The sequence below is a fragment of the Gymnogyps californianus genome, chromosome 9 (assembly GCF_018139145.2).
Source record: "Gymnogyps californianus isolate 813 chromosome 9, ASM1813914v2, whole genome shotgun sequence".
NCBI classification, from domain to species: domain Eukaryota; kingdom Metazoa; phylum Chordata; class Aves; order Accipitriformes; family Cathartidae; genus Gymnogyps; species Gymnogyps californianus.
In genome coordinates, this window is record NC_059479.1 from 24,882,144 (window position 1) to 24,901,159 (window position 19,016).

The following is a 19,016-nucleotide window of genomic DNA, read 5'->3' on the forward strand; positions in this document are numbered from 1 at the left end:
CGGGGCAGGGGCCGGGGACGCCGAACGGCGGTGGCAGAGCGACCTCCCGTGGCACTGCCCCGGCCCCGGGGCATCGCTCAGCACCATCGCTGCGATGGCAGCGGGCACAGGGAGCCCAAAAACACGCGCCTTCCCCGTCCCACAGCTCCGCTCCGGAGGGAAGCTGTCCCCCGGCTGCCAGCGGCTCCGGCTGCATCCATGGGGATGATCACGCCGGCAGCCATGCCGTGCAAGACTTGGTTTGGCCCAGCCCTTCTGCAGTCAGGCTGGGAGAGCTTTGGCTGCAAAACCCACGGCTGCGCTGCCAGTGGGTCTGCGGGTGGTGGCCCCATAGCAGCGTTCTACCCGGATCTCTGCAGCACCAGCTTAGTCCCAGGGGAGCATCTGCGCAAAGAGGACTCCCACAACAGGCGAGGAATGCCAGTCGCCACCACCTTGCCCCATAACAACAGCCTGCCCCATAACCGGGCAGACCTGCACCCATCCCTCAGCCAGATTGTGAGGAGGAGGCGCCAGCCATGACTGGCAGCTGGGACCCCACTGCTCTGGCCTGGTGGGTCATTACGGGGTTTTCCTGCAGGAACCGCATCGTCCACACGTGTCCGAGGGACCTGCTGTGGCGCGTTGGGAGTGGCGAGCTGGATAACCTGACAGCCTGGTGGCTAGCAAGAGCTCACTGCAGGAGAAGACAAGGACTTGGGGAGCCAAGGGGGGGATGCCTCTTTCTGAGAGCTGTTAGCGGCAGCTCAATAAACAATGCAGTGAATAAATCAAATATCGCCTTGTCTCAGTTGTGGCTTGCTCCAGTTTTTATTTCCAAGAGGAAAAGCAGCCGGCACGTGCCGCCATGCCCGGCTGCCGCTCGGCTCCTCCTGGGCGCAGCTCCCGGTGAGGGCTGCGGGGAGCTGAGCGAGCCGGCAGACACAGCCCCCTGCTTCTGCGGCAGCCCCTGGAGGGAGATGAAGCTGAAACCCAGCCCCTGCTCCTTCAGACAGGGTCTCAGGGGAAAAAAAGCCACTCTCTGTAACTAACTGGAATTGGAAATGATGTCCCTGCGCCCACAGCTCCAGCAGCCCCAGAGCCCAGTGCCAGCCAAGCCCAGGGCTTCCCTCCTCGCACTGACAGCAGGGCTGCCGCTAACGAGGGGCTGCACCGTCCCCACCAGGACCTGACAGCAGTTCAGTGACAGCCAGACCTGCCGAAAGTGCTCCCAACATCGCCATAAAGCGCAGGGTGTTGATGGCAAAACTTCTCCGCTTTGCGGGGACTGCAGGGCAAGCACGGGCACCCGCTCACCCCCACACCTTTAGCAAAGGGGGACAGCTTCCCAAACCATCTCAGGGAGCAAATAGACCATGAGATGTCCCCAAGGGCTGCCCCATGCTGGAGCTCAGGTTTATCTGTGCTCCTGCACAGATCAGGTCCAAGTGCACAGATAAAGTCCAAGCCGGGTGGCCTTTCCCATGAGGAGAGAGTGCTCCAGCCACTGCCTCTGCAGAGTAGCACCCTGCACCCATTGCGTGGCCCCAAAAACAGCCCCCCACCAAACATGTCAGTGATGGGGTCCTTGCAGACACTCCTGGGATCGCCGTGTTCCCAGACTGGCAACGTGGGATCCCGTCTGGGCCCTTCTGCCCCTCTAGGAATGGGGTGCTCAGGCCCCCAAAGCCACAGTGGGGTTTAGCTTTGACCCCCACCCCTCACTGGGGGCTGCTGGAGGAACCAAGGTGCCGGCCATGGCATCTCCACCCTGCGCCCCAGCTGTCCCCAAGGCCAGTCATGCAGGGAAGAGGGTCAGCAGTGGGACATGGGTGGCCACAGAGCCATCCTGCCCCCCAGCTCTCCCCAGAAGCAATAACCAAGTTCTCGAGATCTTCGCTGGTGATAGCAGAGCACCCAAAGCCAGACCTCTCCGGTGAGCACCAGCCCTGCTCCCCGGCCACCCCGGAGCACAGGGAGGGATGAAATGGCTCTGCCCCTGCCTGCCAGGGAGCTGCAGCTCCTGGCACGCAGCGAGCCCGATGCCTCCTTGGGAGGCTCCTCTGCAGCCTGGGGCAGCCAGGACAGAGGGACAAGCCAGGCTGCAGAGCTCACCCAGCCTGGCGCCCGTCCCCCGTCCTCACCGGACAGGCAACACAAGCGCTTCAGCCCCTCTCCCCAGGGACTGTTCTCCCCCTGTGCCCAGCCAGGCTCCCCTGGTCTGGTTGAAGAGACTGAGCCAGCATTTCATGTGCCAATATTGGCCAGTTTGCAGGGAAGCGCAGTCCCAGATCTAGCGATACCCCCCGCAGCGTGGCAGAGATGACGGCATGAGAGAGCATGAATAAAACAGCCGATCGCAAAGCAAGCTGGCAAGCAGGAACAGTCTCCCGGCACCATCCCGACCCTTGCCCGCTGCCTCAGGAGACTCCTTCCCCACCCTGGGCACAGCAAGGTCTTGCCCCCAGGCACCAGGGCCCTGAGATTCCCAAAAGGAGCAGAGCACCTTCGCCCCGATTTCGCAAGGAAGCCAGGGTCATTTGAAGGAGGCAGGCGCTCCCGCCACACAGGAGCCTCACGTGCGCCTGTCAGACTCTGTCGCTTCGCCTTAGACTTTGTTTTGCAAGAAGAAGGAAAATCCAGCCCCTTCCTTGGAGCCCTCTGTCCCGCCCAGCGCAGCCCTGGACATCCCGGCCCAGCCGGAGGAGGATGCACAGCCGCGGCGGGAGCAGCCGGACAGACCATGCTTTCAGTGGAGGCTGCAGAAACTGGTTAAGTGTCCAAGGGGCCTCCGGGTGCCCCTCTGTGCACCCAAGGAGCCTCGGGGTGCCCCTCTGTGCATCCAAAGAGCCTTCGGGTGCCCCTCTGTGCATCCAAGGAGCCTCGGGGTGCCCCTCTGTGCAGCCCAGGGGCCTTGGGGTGCCCCCTGTGCAGCCCATGAGCCTCGGGGTGCCTCTCTGTGCATCCAAGGAGCCTCGGGGTGCTTCTCTGTGCAAACCAGGGGCCTCCGGATGCCCCTCTGTGTGTCCAAGGAGCTTCGGGGTGCCCCTCTGTGCAAACCAGGGGCCTCCGGATGCCCCTCTGTGCATCCAAGGAGCCTCGGGGTGCCCCTCTGTGCAGCCCAGGGGCCTCGGGTGCCCCTCTGTGCATCCAAGGAGCCTCGGGGTGCCCCTCTGTGCTTCCAAGGAGCCTCGGGTGCCCCTCTGTGCGTCCAAGGAGCCTCGGGGTGCCCCTGTGTGCATCCAAGGAGCCTCGGGGCCCCTCTGTGCAAACCAGGGGCCTCGGGGTGCCCCTCTGTCCATCCAAGGAGCCTCGGGGTGCCCCTGTGTGCATCCAAGGAGCCTCGGGGTGCCCCTCTGTGCAGCCCAGGGGCCTCCGGGTGCCTTTCTGTGTGCACCTGGGACCTCCGAGTGCCTTCCTGTGCAGCGCCAGGTCCTGTGATGGCTGCTTGAGAGCACAGCAAGGCAACGTCAGAGACCCTTCTCTCCAAACCCTGGGGCTTACAACACGGGCACTCAACAGCCACATAACGCTGGCCTGGCTCCTGGCAAGCTCACAAGAAGACAACTCACAGAAACGCAGAGCGCAGCATCCCTCAGTGGTGGATCTGGTTAAGAGCAGGCTCGGAGGAACCGCCTTTAAACTCGGGGTTTATTTTCTGGGATCAGCTGGGAATTAAGCATCTGAGTTGTTGTGTTTAAATCCGAATGTTTAAATGTCCCTTCCCTCTTCCCCCGCCCCAGCACTGTTCTACACAAAACCCAGTTTTCTTCTGAAGCTTTATTTCAAGGGTAAGTTTTAAATTACTCATTTTGCAAAGGAAAGAATTGTGCTGTCAGGCTCTTTTTCTTCTTTAAATTTCCCGAAAGGTATTTTTTCTGCATTGGGGAAAAAAATCCAGAACAGCTTTGGTGAGCTCGGTGAAGGCAACCAGAACACGGCATCGTCGATCAGCGTACGCCTCTGCTTCCCACGAGCCTCGAGCTCTGCTGCCGAGCCTGTTTCATGGTTTCCTGCCCAGTTAGTGGTTACAACATGCATACATACAGCGAGCAGAACCGCTCCAACTTTCCGTACGTTCTTGCTAGCCTCTTGTGTTTTTTTAAGCCTTCGGTAATAATGGAACAACTGGGGATAATGACAGGCATAAATTCCAGGAGCGCAAGACCCTGAATCATGTTTTTCTTCTAACCAGCTGGTGTACCTTAGGATACAGCGGTGGGACAGGTTTGGATGTGTGAGCTTCGTTGCGTATTTCCAACCTCCTCGCTCTCAGCTGCTTAGTTTTTAATCAGATTGGAATTAACTGGCTTCTTAGTGTGCTTATGGGGTGGTGTTTGCTTGGTTGGTTGGCTCTGGTAATTGAAAAGCAGTCTTAATCATTTTGACCTTAGGCTTCCAGATCTCAGTGCTTTATTTCTAGAGCACCATTTTTTCCATTTTTGATGGAAATGAAGCTCCACTGGGCTACCCTGAACTATGGTAGCTGTTCTTTTGGCTCGACTCCCAGAAAGCTCACCACCAGCTTGACCTCATGAGAAAGAGCAAGAGCTGCTATCTGGGGCAGCGCTGGTATACAGCGTGATTAGCGGGACGCGGGGAGCTCATGCCAAGTACGTGGCAGCTGATCTGGTATGAATTTCAAAGCTCTGTTCTTGAAAGACAAAGATTAAGGGAGACACTTTCCATGGCAAACAAGACGCCAAAGCTGGGCTGCTTAGGGAAGATCTCTGCTAAAGCTCTGAGCAGCAAAGGAAGCAGAGACGCGGGACAGAAGTGGTTTTGCTCACACCCGTCGCTGCCAACATTTGGGCAGGACTTGAGGGGGAAAAAATGGCAAATCCACCAAGAGACTGAGGAAAAAAATGACAAAAACAGTGCTGGGATGACATTTAGGAGGGACATTCTCTCTCTGCCTCCTTTCAGAGGATGCATTTTACTGTTGTAGCTCTGGAAGAAACCTGTGGGGCAGCTGACTTACCCAGGCCACTCCTAAGTTCTGAGGAAGCCTTGTCATCCCTAGTTCCAGATCTGGCAAACTGAAGATGCAACTGCCAATGCTGCCAGAAGATTTCACAAGCCAGGTTTTAACAAGTCCCGACTTAAGTTTCTTCTAAGCAGGTGACTTCGGGGCTCTGCTAAGCCGCAATTGCACAGAGACACAGGTGCGAGGAAAGGTTAGGGCACGCACGCAAACCTTTCCAACCTGTACCTGCTGTAATCTGAGGGCGCACAGGTGCTTAGATATTGCGGGCGAAAAGGCAAAGGCTACATAAGGATCCAGATAAGGCCACAGGTGTTCCAGCAATGTCAGGGAAATGGAGAACTCAGCTTTTAACCCGCCTTTGCGCTGTCAGCCGCATAGGCGCTGGCCTGCTCGAGGAAGCACCGAGCGCAGCACTTCTTGTAACCTGTCCCCGAGTTGGCTGGCGTGTGCGGTCAGGGCAGACCTGCCAAGGAAAAAGGAGAAACCAGGAGATTAAAATCAGCGGGAGGACAAAGGTTTCCCTCGTCCTTGTGGGAGTACGGCACTGCCCCACCTTTTACAGCTGGAGGGGCCTTCCTGAGCCCCTCGAGGTACCTGGCGGCTAAACCCCCTCCTGGATGGGGCAGCTTTCTGCGCTTTCCTAGGGCAAAGGAAACTAACTCCAAGCAGGGGAAGCAGCTTTCCCTTTCCTTCTCTCCTCGCCTCCATTTGCATTAGGCAGGGGAAAAAAGGTCTCCTTGATAAGAGTTTGTAAAAAAAGAACTATTATCAAGATGACTTTCCTTTTACGCTCAGCTTAGGTTTTTATGGGACAGAGGTCAACGCAATATCCTCCCAGGGTGTGTACGCTGCAGGTCATTTTTATCAATGCTGACTTGTTGACTTTGCGGTCATAAAAGATTTTCGCAAGAAACGTATCCCCTCGTCTCCCCTGCTTTTCACTGATAATTTAATTGCCAACTATGTTGAAGGAGAGAGAGGTAGTAAGGCCAGCTCGGACGCTGCTTAAAATACTTGCTTTAGGACACATGACCTTTTTCTCCAGCACTACCGATTCCTGTAACTTTCGTCTTGAGGGTTGAGGATTATCCAGTGCTCTTCCAGTTCCTGTAATCAAGTGACCGAAAAAATCTCGGTGCTTGTTTGAAAATGAGTGGTTAATGGTGGTCTTGTATGAGGGGAAAAGCTTGAGAATGAAGCTCAGTGTTTAAAATACAAAGGAACATATAATTAGATGGCAACTTTAAGCTGATCAGCGTTAAGGTCCTGTAGGCTGGTAACACCCTACAGACAGAGCGTTTGTGTTTTGAGCTAGACCTTGAGGACAGGCTTTTGGACGCGGACGGGCAACCTCTGCAGGAAACAGAAGCATCTCGCCCTCACCCCCAGCACGGGACGCTCCCGCAAGCAACCCAGAGGCGTTGCGGATGCGCTCAATGATGCTGTGGTTCAGCTCCAGCCCTTCAGGCTCCTTCCACACCTTGCCCAAGGCAGCTTGTCGGCGAAGACCTTTCCACAGAGATGGGTTACGCTGCCCTAGACACACGTTAGACGATCAGCCTTTCCTCACCAGCCTGTTTGCGACCTCTCGCCAACCAGCAGCTCGGCTGCTGTCTTTACCCCAGACCTGCCGCCTTCGCCCCCAGAGCAGGAAGAGGCGAATCTCCACGGCCTACAACACCGCAGCCGCTGTTCGCGGCCCCGGCGGGACGGCCTGCGGCGGGGAGAGAGTGGGCCTTGCTTCGGCGTAGCGAGGCCGCAGGCAGGCCTCGCCAGGGGTAGCGAGGCCACCGGCAGCGCTGCGCTCCCAGCCCGCAGGGAGGGAGGGAAGGGCGGGGGGGGGGGGGGGGAGGCCCCGCAGCAGCCCCGGGCAGGCGGCGGGTCCCGGCCGCGCTGACAGCCCGGCGCCCGGCGCAGGCCCGCGGAGCGCGGCAGGGCCGGTTGCTGTAGCAACGCGGGCGGTGCGCCGCGCTGACGTCACTTCCGCCGCGGCGGCGCTCCGCCCCCCCCCGAGGCGGGTGTAAGGCCGGGTGCGCGGCGGCGGCGCGGGGCGGTGCCCGGCCATGGCGCTGTCGCGCGCGGAGCGGTGCCTGGCGCTGCTGCTGCGGCTGCTGTCGCGCGCCTGCCTGGCGCTGCTGGGGCTCGTGACCCCCGCGCCGCCGCGCGCCGTCCCGCCGCCGCGCCGCCCGCTCCTCCTGCTGCCCGCCCGGCAGCTGGCGGCGCGGCTCCGCGCGCGGCAGGTGGGAACGGGAGCGGGAACGGGGCCGGGACCGGGGCCCGGAGCGGGAACGGGCCGGGACCGGGGCCGGGCCGGGAGCGGGAACGGGGCCGCTGCCTCCCCCCGGGGAGTCTCGGCGGCGGAGCGCGGGCCGGCGTCGGGGTACCGCCGGTGCCCCGCGTCCCTCCCCGGTCTCCCGGCCCCTCCAGCCCTGCCTGCATCTCACCGCCGTTTCCGCTTTATTTGGTGTTTTAGGTGACGTGCGTCGAGGTGGTGGAGGCGTACGTGGAGAGGATCAAGGAGGTCAATCCCCTCATCAACGCCGTCGTTAAGGACCGGTAAGCCGGGGAGGAGAGGGGACGGTTGGCTCGCCGCCGCCGCCGCCTTCCTCCGGGCCCCCCTGCCTTCCTAGGCCAGGGTGCTGCATCACACCGGGGGGCACAGCGGAGCCCCGTGCAGCAACCGTGCCGGTGCCGGCTGTGCTCCCGCCGGCGCTGCGGGCTGTGGTTGGGCTGGGTGTGAAAGCGAGCGGTTCCTGCAAAGACCGTGAAGAAGAGCTGGGGAAGGCTCGTCTTCCGTTACCAGCTCCTACCACACGCTTAGCGCCTGCCCAGCCTGCAGAGAGACCTGCTCCTTGCTAGTCCCTCGAGGCTGGAGAGAAGCGCCAGAGCGTCCCCACGGGCTGCTTCTTTGCAGGTTTGAGGAGGCCCTGCAGGAAGCCCGGCAGGTAGATAAGCTGCTCTCGGAGGGCCTTGGCGATGACTACCTGGAGGAGAAGTTCCCCTTGTTAGGGGTTCCCATCACCGTCAAGGAGGCCTTTTCTCTGCACGGTGGGTTTGCCCTTGTTTCTCTCCAGCTTCACAGGTCGTGACTCGCTCCCCCTCGGCCACATGCTCCCCAGGGTGGTGGGTGGCTGCGGCGGGGCGCTTGGAGGGGAGCAGCTTCCCTTTCCCGGGTCTGCACCCCACCTCCGCCTGGGATTGTGTGTCTGTGTGTGCTTTTAGCACCCGAACGCTGCGGGGGTTGTGGTGCCTCAGCCCTCGCTGGGGACCTGCTTCTCGCAGACGTGGTCCCTGTGACCAGCCTTGCAGCCTGCTGCCCCCAGGGTGGTCTCGGGGGGAGCTGGCCCTGACACCTCCCTCCATCTGTCGACACCGGCACCGCAGGGATGCCCAACACGTCTGGCTTGGTCAACCGCCGCAACGTGATTGCCACCTCGGATGCCACGGTGGTGTCCCGGCTGAAGCAGGCCGGTGCCATCCCGCTGGGCGTGACCAACTGCAGCGAGCTGTGCATGTGGTACGAGTCCAGCAACAAGGTCTACGGCCGGACCAACAACCCCTATGACCTGCAGAGGATCGTGGGCGGCAGCTCAGGTGAGCCCCGGCACCTCAGCACGGTCCTGCACAAGCAGCAGGTTAAAATGCAGTGAGGAAAGAGTTCCCAAGGCCTCTGCACGCTGCTTTAACTTGTCGCTGGGCTCCTGCATCGCTCATGGGCCTCTTTCCTGGGCAGTGCAGTAGGCCATTTGGAGGTGCAGCTGCTTTGCAGCTCCTGGATGTTACACCTGGCATCGCTTTGGCTCACTCTGTCTTACTCTACATGCAAACGGCAGTGCTGGTGTGGCACTTCAGCAGGGAAAGCCCTTTGGCCCACATTCCCCAGCTGTCTCCCAGACATCGCTAAAGCCGGGGCGGCTCCTACACCATCTGGGTGCAAAGGGAGGCGGCCACCGTCAGGTGCTCCTGCTTTGCGGGATGATTTGCACTATAAGCCTGTGGGGTTTTTGCTGTGTTTTCTCCCGTGCAGGTGGGGAGGGCAGTGTCCTGGCAGCTGCCTGCTCAGTCATAGGTGTGGGCTCCGACATCGGTGGCAGCATCCGGATGCCTGCCTTCTTCAACGGAGTCTTCGGCCATAAGCCCACGACAGGTAAAGCGGGCATGGGGATCTCGTCTCCTCCCCAGCAGAAATGCCAGGAGGTGGAATGCGGGGTGTGGGAGGAACCTGTTCAGGACGCTCCTGTGCTTGTCTCTGGTGGGATTGCTGTAAGAGGACGGGCAACTTCTTGCACGGGACAAGCCCACTGCGTGAGCACAACCTGGCTTTGGCAGCGGGAAGCCGTTTGGTGGCAGAACATGAAGCGCATGGGAGGTGGGAGGTGTTTTACCCCTGGTATTGCATCCTCAGAGTGGGATGTTTTCCCAAGGTCAGGATCTGCTGCTGGGGTGTTTTCCTGGCGGCTGGTGTCCCGGCTGGGTGCTTTTCCTCCTTTCCCCACCCCATGCGCCTTGCCGTCAGCTTGCAGGCGCTGCCGATGCGCGCAGTCCCTGGGCGGCAGCTTCCCCCTGCACCCGGAGGCCGCCCTCCTGCACGGCTCGCCCCGGCTGGAGGCAGTGCTCGTGGGCTGGCACCCAGTGTCTCCCACTCTGCTCGCAGGGGTGGTGCCCAACGACGGCCAGTTCCCAGACGCTCAAGGGGTGCGGACCAGCTTCCTGTGCACAGGGCCCATGTGCCGCTACGCGGAGGACCTGGAGCCGATGCTGAGGGTGATGGCCGGTCCCGGAGTCAACAAGTAAGTTGCTCCTACTGCTTCAAGCTGCTGAATTGGTCTCGGCGACTTTCTGGCCAGCGCAGTGGGTCAGTCCTGTTTGGTGTACAAGACAGGTCTGCACCACCCAGATTGCTCGTTACTGGTTTCCTTCCTCTGCCCCTGGCTTCAGCAGGACCCTTGCAGCCGGGGTTGTCCTTCCCAGCACCCACGTGCTCTGGGGAACAGGCAGCCCTGGTCAGCCAGGTCCTCCTTGCAGGAAGACATCGCCTGTGAGCCGCTCCAGCCAGCGCCGTCCAGCACGGCCCTCCCCTCTTGGGGCTGGCCTTTCTTTTGGGTTTTACATGTGCTTTTTCCTGTTGCCAGAGAATGAGTTTTCCATCCCACACCATGGCCCCGTTTGGTCCCTTCATAGGTCCATGCAACCAAGCAGCCTTTTTATGTGCAGGTACCACTAAGGAGCAGAGCGGAGATGGGGCGGACCGCGCAGGTCCTGCTTCTTGCTGTAGCCTGCACACGTGTCCTGGTTTCAGCTGGGACAGAGTTAACTCTCTTATTAGTAGCTGGTACAGTGCTGGGTTTTGGATTTAGTGTGAGAATACTGTTGATAACACGCTGATGTTTTAGTTGTTGCTGAGTAGCGCTTATCTTAAGCCAAGGACTTTCCAGTTTCCCATGCTCTGCCAGCAAGCAGGTGTGCAAGAAGCTGTGAGGGAGCATGGCCGGGCAGCTGACCTGAACTAGCCAAAGGGCTATTCCATACCATGGAACGTCATGCCCAGTATATAAACTGGGGGGAGTTGGCTGGGAGGGGCAGATCGCAGCTCTGGCATCAGTCAGTGGGTGGTGAGCAATTGCATTGTGCATCACTGGTTTCTTTTCTTATTTCTTTTTGTTGTTGTTGTTATATTCTTTTTCATTACAATTATTAGTATTCTTAGTTAGTAGTGTGTTTTTATTTTTACTTTAGTTATTAAACTGTTCTTATCTCAACCCATGAGTTTTACTTTTTTTTCCTTTCCTCCTCCCCACCCCACTGGGAGGGGGAAGCAGCTGCGTGGTGCTTAGCTGCTGGCTGGGGTTAAACCACAACAGCCTTTTTGGCACCCAACGTGGGGCAGGAAGGGTTGAGATAACTACAGATCTGATCACAGTGTGTTAAAACTGTTTTAAGTATTCGTTGTGTTGGTTTGATAGTTACTGGTTACAATGTGGATTCTTTTGCTCTCAAAGTTGGTGTTGTGGTTCTTGAAGTTGCGCTATGTAATGCTCTACTTGCAGTATATGCTCCCTGTTGTGCTGTTTATCACCTGTGGGAACCGGGCTAGAGTTATCATGATGTTGTTGTTGTTTGTAACATCGGCTTATGATGTGATAGAAGTGCAGGTCGTGGAACTAATTGGGTGTTTGTACTCAGCATTGCTGTCACCTCTGTACTTCGGGAGCCACCTATGGGAGACTATTAATAATTGTACCTTTTACCTTTTCTCCTCTGGGAGCCAGCCTAGGGAGGAGACATCTCTGTACTTCGGGTGCTATCTCCTAGAGAATATTAATAATTGCACTTTTTACCTTTTCTCCTCGGGGAGCCAACCTACTGGGGAGACATCTTCCCACATCTGGGTGGAGCGGGCCCCGGCCAGTCTGCACTGGGGGGTGGTCGCGGGCCTGGGAGAGGGAGGATTGCTTTCTCCGTTACCACTTTTGTTTCTCTGTGGCTCTTGTGGTGCAGTCCCAACCTCGGCCGTGGCCAGGGTCTGTGATTACGAGGTGCATCCTCAGAGATGAGGATTTTCCTGACAGCAACAAGTATGCAGATCTAGCTGGGACTGATGGGGCGGGCGAGCAGCTGGATGGGTTGTGGGCAGCAGGTGTCTGTGGGTCTTCAGGGACTCTCCTTCCCACCCTGATGGGTAGAGCAGGGTGTCCTGAGGACGTTACCAGGTGTCCTGAGGATGCATTAACAAGTGTGTGAGCAGCTCGGCAGCTGGGGAGGAGCCAGGGACGGATTTGCGAGCAAAGCGCTGTTCCTTTCCTAGGCTGAAGCTGAATGAAAAGGTGTCGCTGGAGAAAATAAAATTTCACTGCATGGATCATGACGGCGGGTCCGTTTTTGTGTCGCCTGTGGACAAGGAGATCTTGCAGGCCCAAAAGAAGGTAGGAAGGAGCAGAGGTTGGCTCTCACTGGGGTGAGCCTGGAGATAAAGCCTGGGGAGACCAGTCCGAGGGGTCCCTTGGAGGGGAGGGGAGCTGCTCTGCGCGTGGCTCCTGCAGGGGCTGGTGGGATGGAGGGCTGCAGGCTGCAGCGCCGCAGAGGCAGCCTCGAGTCCTGGTCCTGTGCTTCCAGTGGAAAAAAAGCAGAAAGATCTTTTTCTTCTTCTGTGTTAAAGAAGAAACGAGGGGAAAATCTTGCGAGCGGCTGCAGGTGCCCTTGTCAGCAGCACCTATGTGTTGGAGTGCACCGGGGTGTCCAAAGTTTTTGGCCCAATTTCCATTGCAATAGCTGTATTTTGTTTTCTTAACATCTCTTGTCCATGTTACGGGGACCTTCTGGGGGCACACTGCACGTGGAGGGATGGCCGCATGTTTGCGGTCTTCCCAGGGTTGCTGCCTGGCATTTAGTCATGCAAAGGAACTTTTTTGTTTTTCAATTAAATCTTCTGTGCTGCTCTTGGTGCTCTTCTGGAGCATCGCTGGGGGTGGCGTGGAGGGCTGTTCGGGGAGCTCCAAGGTTGTTATCGGATGGAGGAGGTCCTGCTGCTCAGGGCAGAGGGGAGCAGGCAGGAGCTGCGGGATCCCCTGCATGGCAGCAAAGAGGAGCTGCTCCTGGGCTCCCTCCTGTCCCTAGTTTCCATGGACTGACCGCAGCGCATCACATCCTTGTGGAAACAAACCCTTCCCGCTCTTCCCCTTAGGTGGTGGAGCACCTCGAAGGCAAGCTGGGGGTCCAAGTTCGGCGCGTGGCGATCCACAAAATGAAGTATTCTTTCCAGATCTGGTCAGCCATGATGTCGTCCAAGGACAGCGACGGGCAGGTGTGTCAGACTGAGCTGGCAAAGGCACAAATTCGGTGGCAGCAGGGAAGAATCAGCTGTTTGGGGCCAGCCACAGAGAGCTGTAGGCTTCCCAGATCTTGCCGGGGGCTTTCTCTGCTCTGTGTGTCCCCCCGGTCGTCCTTTCATCTCTTTCTAAAGCTACGCAGCCCCTTCTCCCTTGCTTTCCCATGAGATGACGATGTGGCTCCCAGCAGAGGAGCAATGTGGTTTAGGGAGGGAGGGGCTGTTCTAGCATGTTGACCTTTTCTGTGCAAGTTGGTAAGCCAAGCAGGTAGCGTCCTGCCTGTTCTTGCCTCCGTGCTGTGTCTCCTGACACTGTAGGTTGGGATTAATACCTGTTAGGATGCCAGGACTGGGGCAGTAGATTAGCAGCTTTTCAGCAGCAGGCCTTCATATGGTATTTTTTCCTTGAATTGTAGCCGCTGCATCATGCTCTGTGCATGCATGGAAGTATTTTGTAGCAAAAATAAACTCTCAGGAGTATTATACCTCGTGCATTCAGCATCGCAGGCAGCAGCGAAAAATAAACCAACCCCATCTTGCTAAGGAGGGCACGCCTGGCCCCCTCTGCCTCCTTTTTACTAATCCCACAGCCATGGAACAGCAGTAAATGCCTCCAGGAGACATTATCCAGAGCATCATCCCTTGCATCACGTCAGAGGAGGCATACTGAAACGTGCTGCTTTGGCGGGGCTCTCCCTCCGCAGAGCGAGGTCCCCTTCTTGCTGTCTCTGGCAGGGAGAGATGCTCCTGCTGCCGCTGTGGATTGGTGCTAGAGCTGTGTAACGCTCCTGGCGGGCATCTCCTGTCTGAAAACAGGAACAGCTTGTGTCGGGATAATTGGACAGCCAGAGATTTCGCTGTTGTTTGTCAGCCTGTTCTTCCCTGTCGTGCAGTAGCTGACGGTGCTGATGGAGGGAGCGTGTGTGTGTGTGTTACAGGAGGCACAGCTCTTCACGGACCTGCTGGGGGATCACGGGAAGCCGGTGTGGCCGCTGTGGGAGCTGATGAAGTGGCTTGTGGGGATGTCTTCCCACACTCTCCCAGCTATCGGTAAGGCTGGGAGGAGCCCCGGCGTGCGCGGAGGCGGTGGCGGGGCGGGCGAGTTGTTGAAGGAAAATAGTGCCCTGCCAGTGCCCCACAAAGGGAGTCCGGAGTTTGCACTGAGCAGCTTCAGGCTGGTTTTTTGTAACGACACTCGGTGTCTTCAAGTCAAACACATGCTCGAGGGGGAGTTGGCTGGATCTTTGATAAATGGGATTGGATATCCTGGGAGAAGAAGTGAGGACAACGGAGCTGCAGGCAGGGTTTGCTCCTGCTGTGAGCCTTGCCAGAACTGCTGGGGCTTAGAGGGAGCCAGTCAGGGGTCTGCACCAATCTCATTTCTTAGCAGCAGATACCAAAGAACCCTAATTAGTGCTGTCGTGCTGCTATCTGATGAGTGCTGAGGTTGCCCCATCAGTTCTGCTCAATCCCAGTGGCTGGAAAAACTTGAAGCGAAGGGCAGGCTGAAAGCCTTTCCCTTGGCAAAGCTGGGGAGATGCTGCCTGCAGAGCCGAGCCGTTTGTAGTGGGCAATCAGCTCTGGCAGCTGGTGTGCTGGCAGGGATGGGAACTTGTGGGGCCCCACTAGGAACTGGGGGATGCTGCATGTGGCCGGGCAATGCTCTTTCTAGCCTGCTTAACCCACGGTCCTCCCACTCGCTCTCTATTCCTGTTGTGTGTCCTTGCCCTGCAGCCCTGGGGCTGACGGAGAGGCTGATGAAACTCAACCCTGGTGGGAATGCCAAGCTGGTGAGCATGGGAAAGAGCCTGCAGGAGGAGATGGAGGCCCTGCTGGGGCCGGACGGCGTGCTCCTCTACCCCTCCCACCCCACCATAGCTCCCAGGCACCACTCCCCCATATGCATGCCCTTCAACTTCGCCTATACAGGTGAGCAGCTCTGACTCCTCTGCTGGGGTGCAGGCAGGGGTCGCGGGCATGCCCTCACCCGCTGCAGCAGTGCAGGCTGGGGGCCAGGGTATTTTACCCGGAGTATTTCCATTGCCAACAGTGGGCTTTGCGGCGCAGAGGGGTGTCGCGCTGCTCCAGAACACAGGGCAAGGATTATGGTCATGCTTTTAAAACTGTGGCATTTTGTACCCGCTGTCCGCAGTGGGGCAGGTTTGGTCTCGGGGGCGGGGAGGGGGGCACCCTGCCCCAGAGGGATGTGCTCACGCTGTTACAGCTGGCACTGTGGTTTAGCAGGCACCCGAGAGCTGCTGTGTCTCTTGGGGTACGCTTTGGGGCTCTCTGTGTGGCTTTCCCACGGCTTGAGCTCCTTGATGCCAGCGCCACGTTGCAATGCTGTCTGGCTTTGGAGTAATGGAGGGATGGTGCCTTGGGGCAGGCACGTCCCAAAGCAGATCTTGGCATGCCACAGCAAGTGCCACATAAGTGTGTCATCACTCTTGGGTGCAATTCGCGTATGTGATGTGGGCGCTGGGAAGCTCTCGCCAGCGATGTCCCCTTATCATTTCTCTGCACCACATGCCTTGACTGCACCGCTCCGGCAAGGACCAGCTCCCAGGAGCCCGGTGCCGTGCATGGCAGCAGCTACCTGCCTGGGGTGGGAGAGCCAGGCAGCGATTTATCCCGGTTGCTGTGCTTGCCCTGATGCAACCTTCTCTCTTCCAGCTATCTTCAACGTCCTGGGTCTGCCGGTGACACAGTGCCCGCTGGGCCTGAGCAGCGAGGGCCTGCCTCTGGGCATCCAGCTCGTGGCAGCCTCCTACAACGACCACCTGACGCTGGCGGTAGCCCGGTATCTGGAGAAGGCCTTCGGAGGATGGGTTTTACCCGGGAAAGTTTAGCCTGGGCTCCTGGCACTGTGGGGAGGCAGGGACGGAGACGGTGGTGCCCAGCGAGGTGGCGGCGGGCAGTGATGCCATCGTGGCACTGCCTGCTCCCTCCGCACCTCCCCTTGCACCCTCCTGGGAGCGGCTGGCGGTGCCTCCGGCCCCTGGGGAAGCCGGGCTGTTGCCACTGGAGTCGTCTCCTCCCCGCAGCACCCTCTGCCAGAGGAGAGACCTGCCCTCCCCATGGCCCCTTGGGAGCCCCGGTGCCGCGGGCTGGCAGCAGGCTGCCCGTGTCCTGCCTGTGGCGGGCACCTGTCTTCTCCTGGGCATGGAGATGGCTGTCTCTCTGTAAGCTTGCTGCTTTGAAGATGCTGAGTGAAGGCTGGGGAGAGGAGGTGCTGCCAGACTGCTCGGGGACAACCACCCAGCACCACCCTCGGGACCCCCGGGTGCATCCGTCCTCCTTGGCCTTACCCTGCCCACGGGACTGGGACTGCACCTGGTGCACCGCAGGCTTTCCAGCCCCTGCAGCCTCCCCGAGCTGCCACAGGGTTTCCCCCACCCTCTAACCAGAAAGGGAGAGGGGCTGAGGGTGCTGGAGGCAGCCGTACGCTCGTCTCACTGGTGGTGCTTTGTGGGGTGAATGGTGCTGGGCTCTGCCCGGTGTGGAGCTGGCAGGCAAGGGAGAAGGAGTTTTTGCTCTTGTGAGCTTTTGACAGCGCTGGAGGAGCTCTTTAAATGTTCCTCTCCATGTGCTGAGACAGCTAAAGCATCTCCTGCCTGTGTCGTCTGTCCCGGGGGATCACCCAGCCTGATTGGCGTCCCCCATCCCTGGCCCCCGCCCTCCCGACCTGCCCGGCCTCTCTGCCCCCATGAGCGGACGCAGGCAGAAACGTGGGCAGCTGGCTGTTCCTGCAGCGGGCAACAAGCGTAAGATGTTCTCAGCGAGGGTGGTATTAAAGAGTCTGTCCAGTTTGCTGCTGGCTGGTATCCTTGTTCCTGACGGCTGTTGCCCTGCCGGCTGTGGGGCTGCCATCCCCCCGGGCACTGGCCCCATCTCCGCTCGCGCCGTGGGATGCACCGAGGCTGCCGAATGCTGCCGGCTGTGGGCGCAGTGCAGGGACAGCAGTGAAGGGGCTGGCATCTGCCCCAAGGGTGGCACTCGGCCGCTGCTGGGCTCTTGGTTTAAAATGCGTGGACTCACGGTGTCTGCTGGCTCCTGGCAGAGCTGAAGGGTGCTGGTGAGCTCCGGCGGTGCCGCGGTCGATGGCTCTGTTAGTCTTGTAGTGGTTGCACAGCGTTATGCTCTCGGAAAGCGTAAGCCCTGCTGCTTTCTCTCCCCGGTGGGCTGCCAAAGGCTTGGGGCTCGTAGGGCGATGCTGAGCCATGTGTGGGTTCCTTGGGGTCTCTAGGGCAGAGCAGGGCATGGGGTCCCAGGTCTGCGTGCCCAGCCTGCAGCGCTGATGTTGGCAAGGAGAAAACCTCCTCCCGGTGTTGGCTTTGTGGGGACGTCCTGGCTTGTGTCTGTCCTGCCACGTGTCACCCCTGGTCCTGGCCCGATCCCTGCTGTCTTCTGTCCCCAAGCCACTAATGGTCCCTGCAAAGGGGATGCGGGTGCTGGGTGCAAGCTGGGTGCGCTGGGTGCTGGGGGCAGGCTGCGTCTCACCGCTCACTTGCAGAGGGCACTGCTGAGCCGGCTGACGGCTGCCAGCCTGAGGAGCCTGCAGCCAAGATGAGACACCGTCAACAAGGAAGAAAGAAAGAAAAAAAACCCTGACCCAGGAAAAAGGGCACGAACCACCAAAGCCAAATCACGTGCCGTGGGACGTCTCCCACAGCCTCCCAGCGCGGTGGCACAGAGGACACGGGCCTGTCCCCCGGCTGGAGGGAGCCTGGGACCTGGGCAGACCCTGATGATGATGCTTCCAGCGAACACTCTCAGAGCCTAACATGGGATTGCTGAGCTGAAGGCGGCTGTGTCTAACAGAGCGTGGTGGGTGCGGCGTGTTTGCTCTAGCAGGTTCCTGTTACGGCAGAGGCCAGATGAGCAACTGTGTGGCCCAAGGTAGGGGGGACCCCTGACGCTTCAGGGCAGCGTGGCGGTGGGGGATGCAGGCGAAGGAAGGGATGTGCGGAGGAGAGGGTTTAATCTCTGCAGTCTCAGCCGACGGGGTAGCTGCTAAACCGTATTTTTACAGAAACCCCAACATGGGGAGGGGTGCTGGGTTTTTTTCCCTCTGGCCAAGGCGGACGGGGACTGGGTGTGCTGGGGTCAGCAGGGCGCTGTCAGGGACTGTCCTGTGGCCACCCTCGCTGCTGCAAAAGCGCTGGCCTGCTGCGTGCTGCCTCCTCCTGCGGCAGGAGCAGCCCTGTCCCTGCCCACGCAGGCAGCTGGGTCCTGGGGTCTCCCCGGGGAGCTGACTTGCTGCTCTGCACCCCCACGAGTCTTGGGAACAGTCCTGGGGGTCCCTTCTCCCTCCAGGGAGAAACGCCTGCCGCCGGGGGCCTGCTGCAAAGCGTGTAGGTCTTGCCTCGGTGCTCAGAGCCCTTGCCCACAGTTTGCAGCTGCCCATCCCTGCTTGCTGGCTGCTCCTCCTTGTTTCTAGCTCTTAACGCTTGCAAGGGACAGAAAACATGGAGAAAGCATTTTGTACGCAGCTGCCAAGGCTGTCGCACTCGTAATGTTAATGCAGAGTCAGTATAAAATGGGAAGAGCAAGAGGCAACAGGTCGGGGTAAGCCAGCCCTATGGATGTCCAGTCCAGCCAGGGAGATGCTCCCACCCGTCTGCCTCCGGAGGTGGCCCCGGGCTCCCTGCCTTTGCCAGGGGATGTGTCCTCACGACTGGGAGGTCGGCGTTGGTGGCCTCAAAGCTCTTGTATGGCTCTCCCTGGAGAGCAAGGTTCCCTCCACAGCCGGCAAGAGCAGGGAAAAAAATTCCCCGGTAGCTGAGTGGTGGGGCAAGGCCAAGGTAAGGAGCTACTGGCCAGGTTTTGGAGAGAGGGAGGAGGAAGCAGGGCAGTAACGTGCTGCAGTGCTGTCCGGTGGGACCAGCCTCTGCTGCGGCTTACGTGGACTGAGGTCTCTACTTGGGGCATGGCACCCCAAGGGGGTGCCCCATTTTGCCAGGCCGGGTGCCGGCATGCATGGTACCCTCCCTGTCCCACGGAGGCTGCGGGAGGGCTGGGGGTGTCGCGGCGGCAGTATCACCGGTTGTGCTGGTGTGAGTCATGCCCAGAGCAGGGCTGAGTCACTGCCAGAGCGGTGTGAGCATCAGGCCAGGAACCTTCTCAGACCCACGTCCCGGTGATACCGGCAGCATGACTTCTCGCTGCCTTTAAGGAGGGACCAAACGCCATGGGGGACTAGCTAGAGGTGGGTGCAGCAGAAGG

The 19,016-nt window shown here is 59.2% G+C and overlaps 1 protein-coding gene across 1 annotated transcript; it reads left to right on the top strand.

The window, feature by feature from the left end:
• Positions 1-7,029: 7,029 nt before the first annotated feature.
• FAAH2 (fatty acid amide hydrolase 2) lies at positions 7,030-16,827 on the top strand. Its single transcript, XM_050901665.1, has 11 exons — positions 7,030-7,206; positions 7,440-7,522; positions 7,881-8,014; positions 8,351-8,560; positions 8,994-9,113; positions 9,621-9,756; positions 11,772-11,889; positions 12,648-12,767; positions 13,730-13,841; positions 14,526-14,720; positions 15,465-16,827. The coding sequence occupies exons 1-11, from the start codon at positions 7,030-7,032 to the stop codon at positions 15,638-15,640; spliced, it is 1,581 nt and encodes a 526-aa protein (XP_050757622.1). The 3' UTR covers positions 15,641-16,827.
• Positions 16,828-19,016: the final 2,189 nt, after the last annotated feature.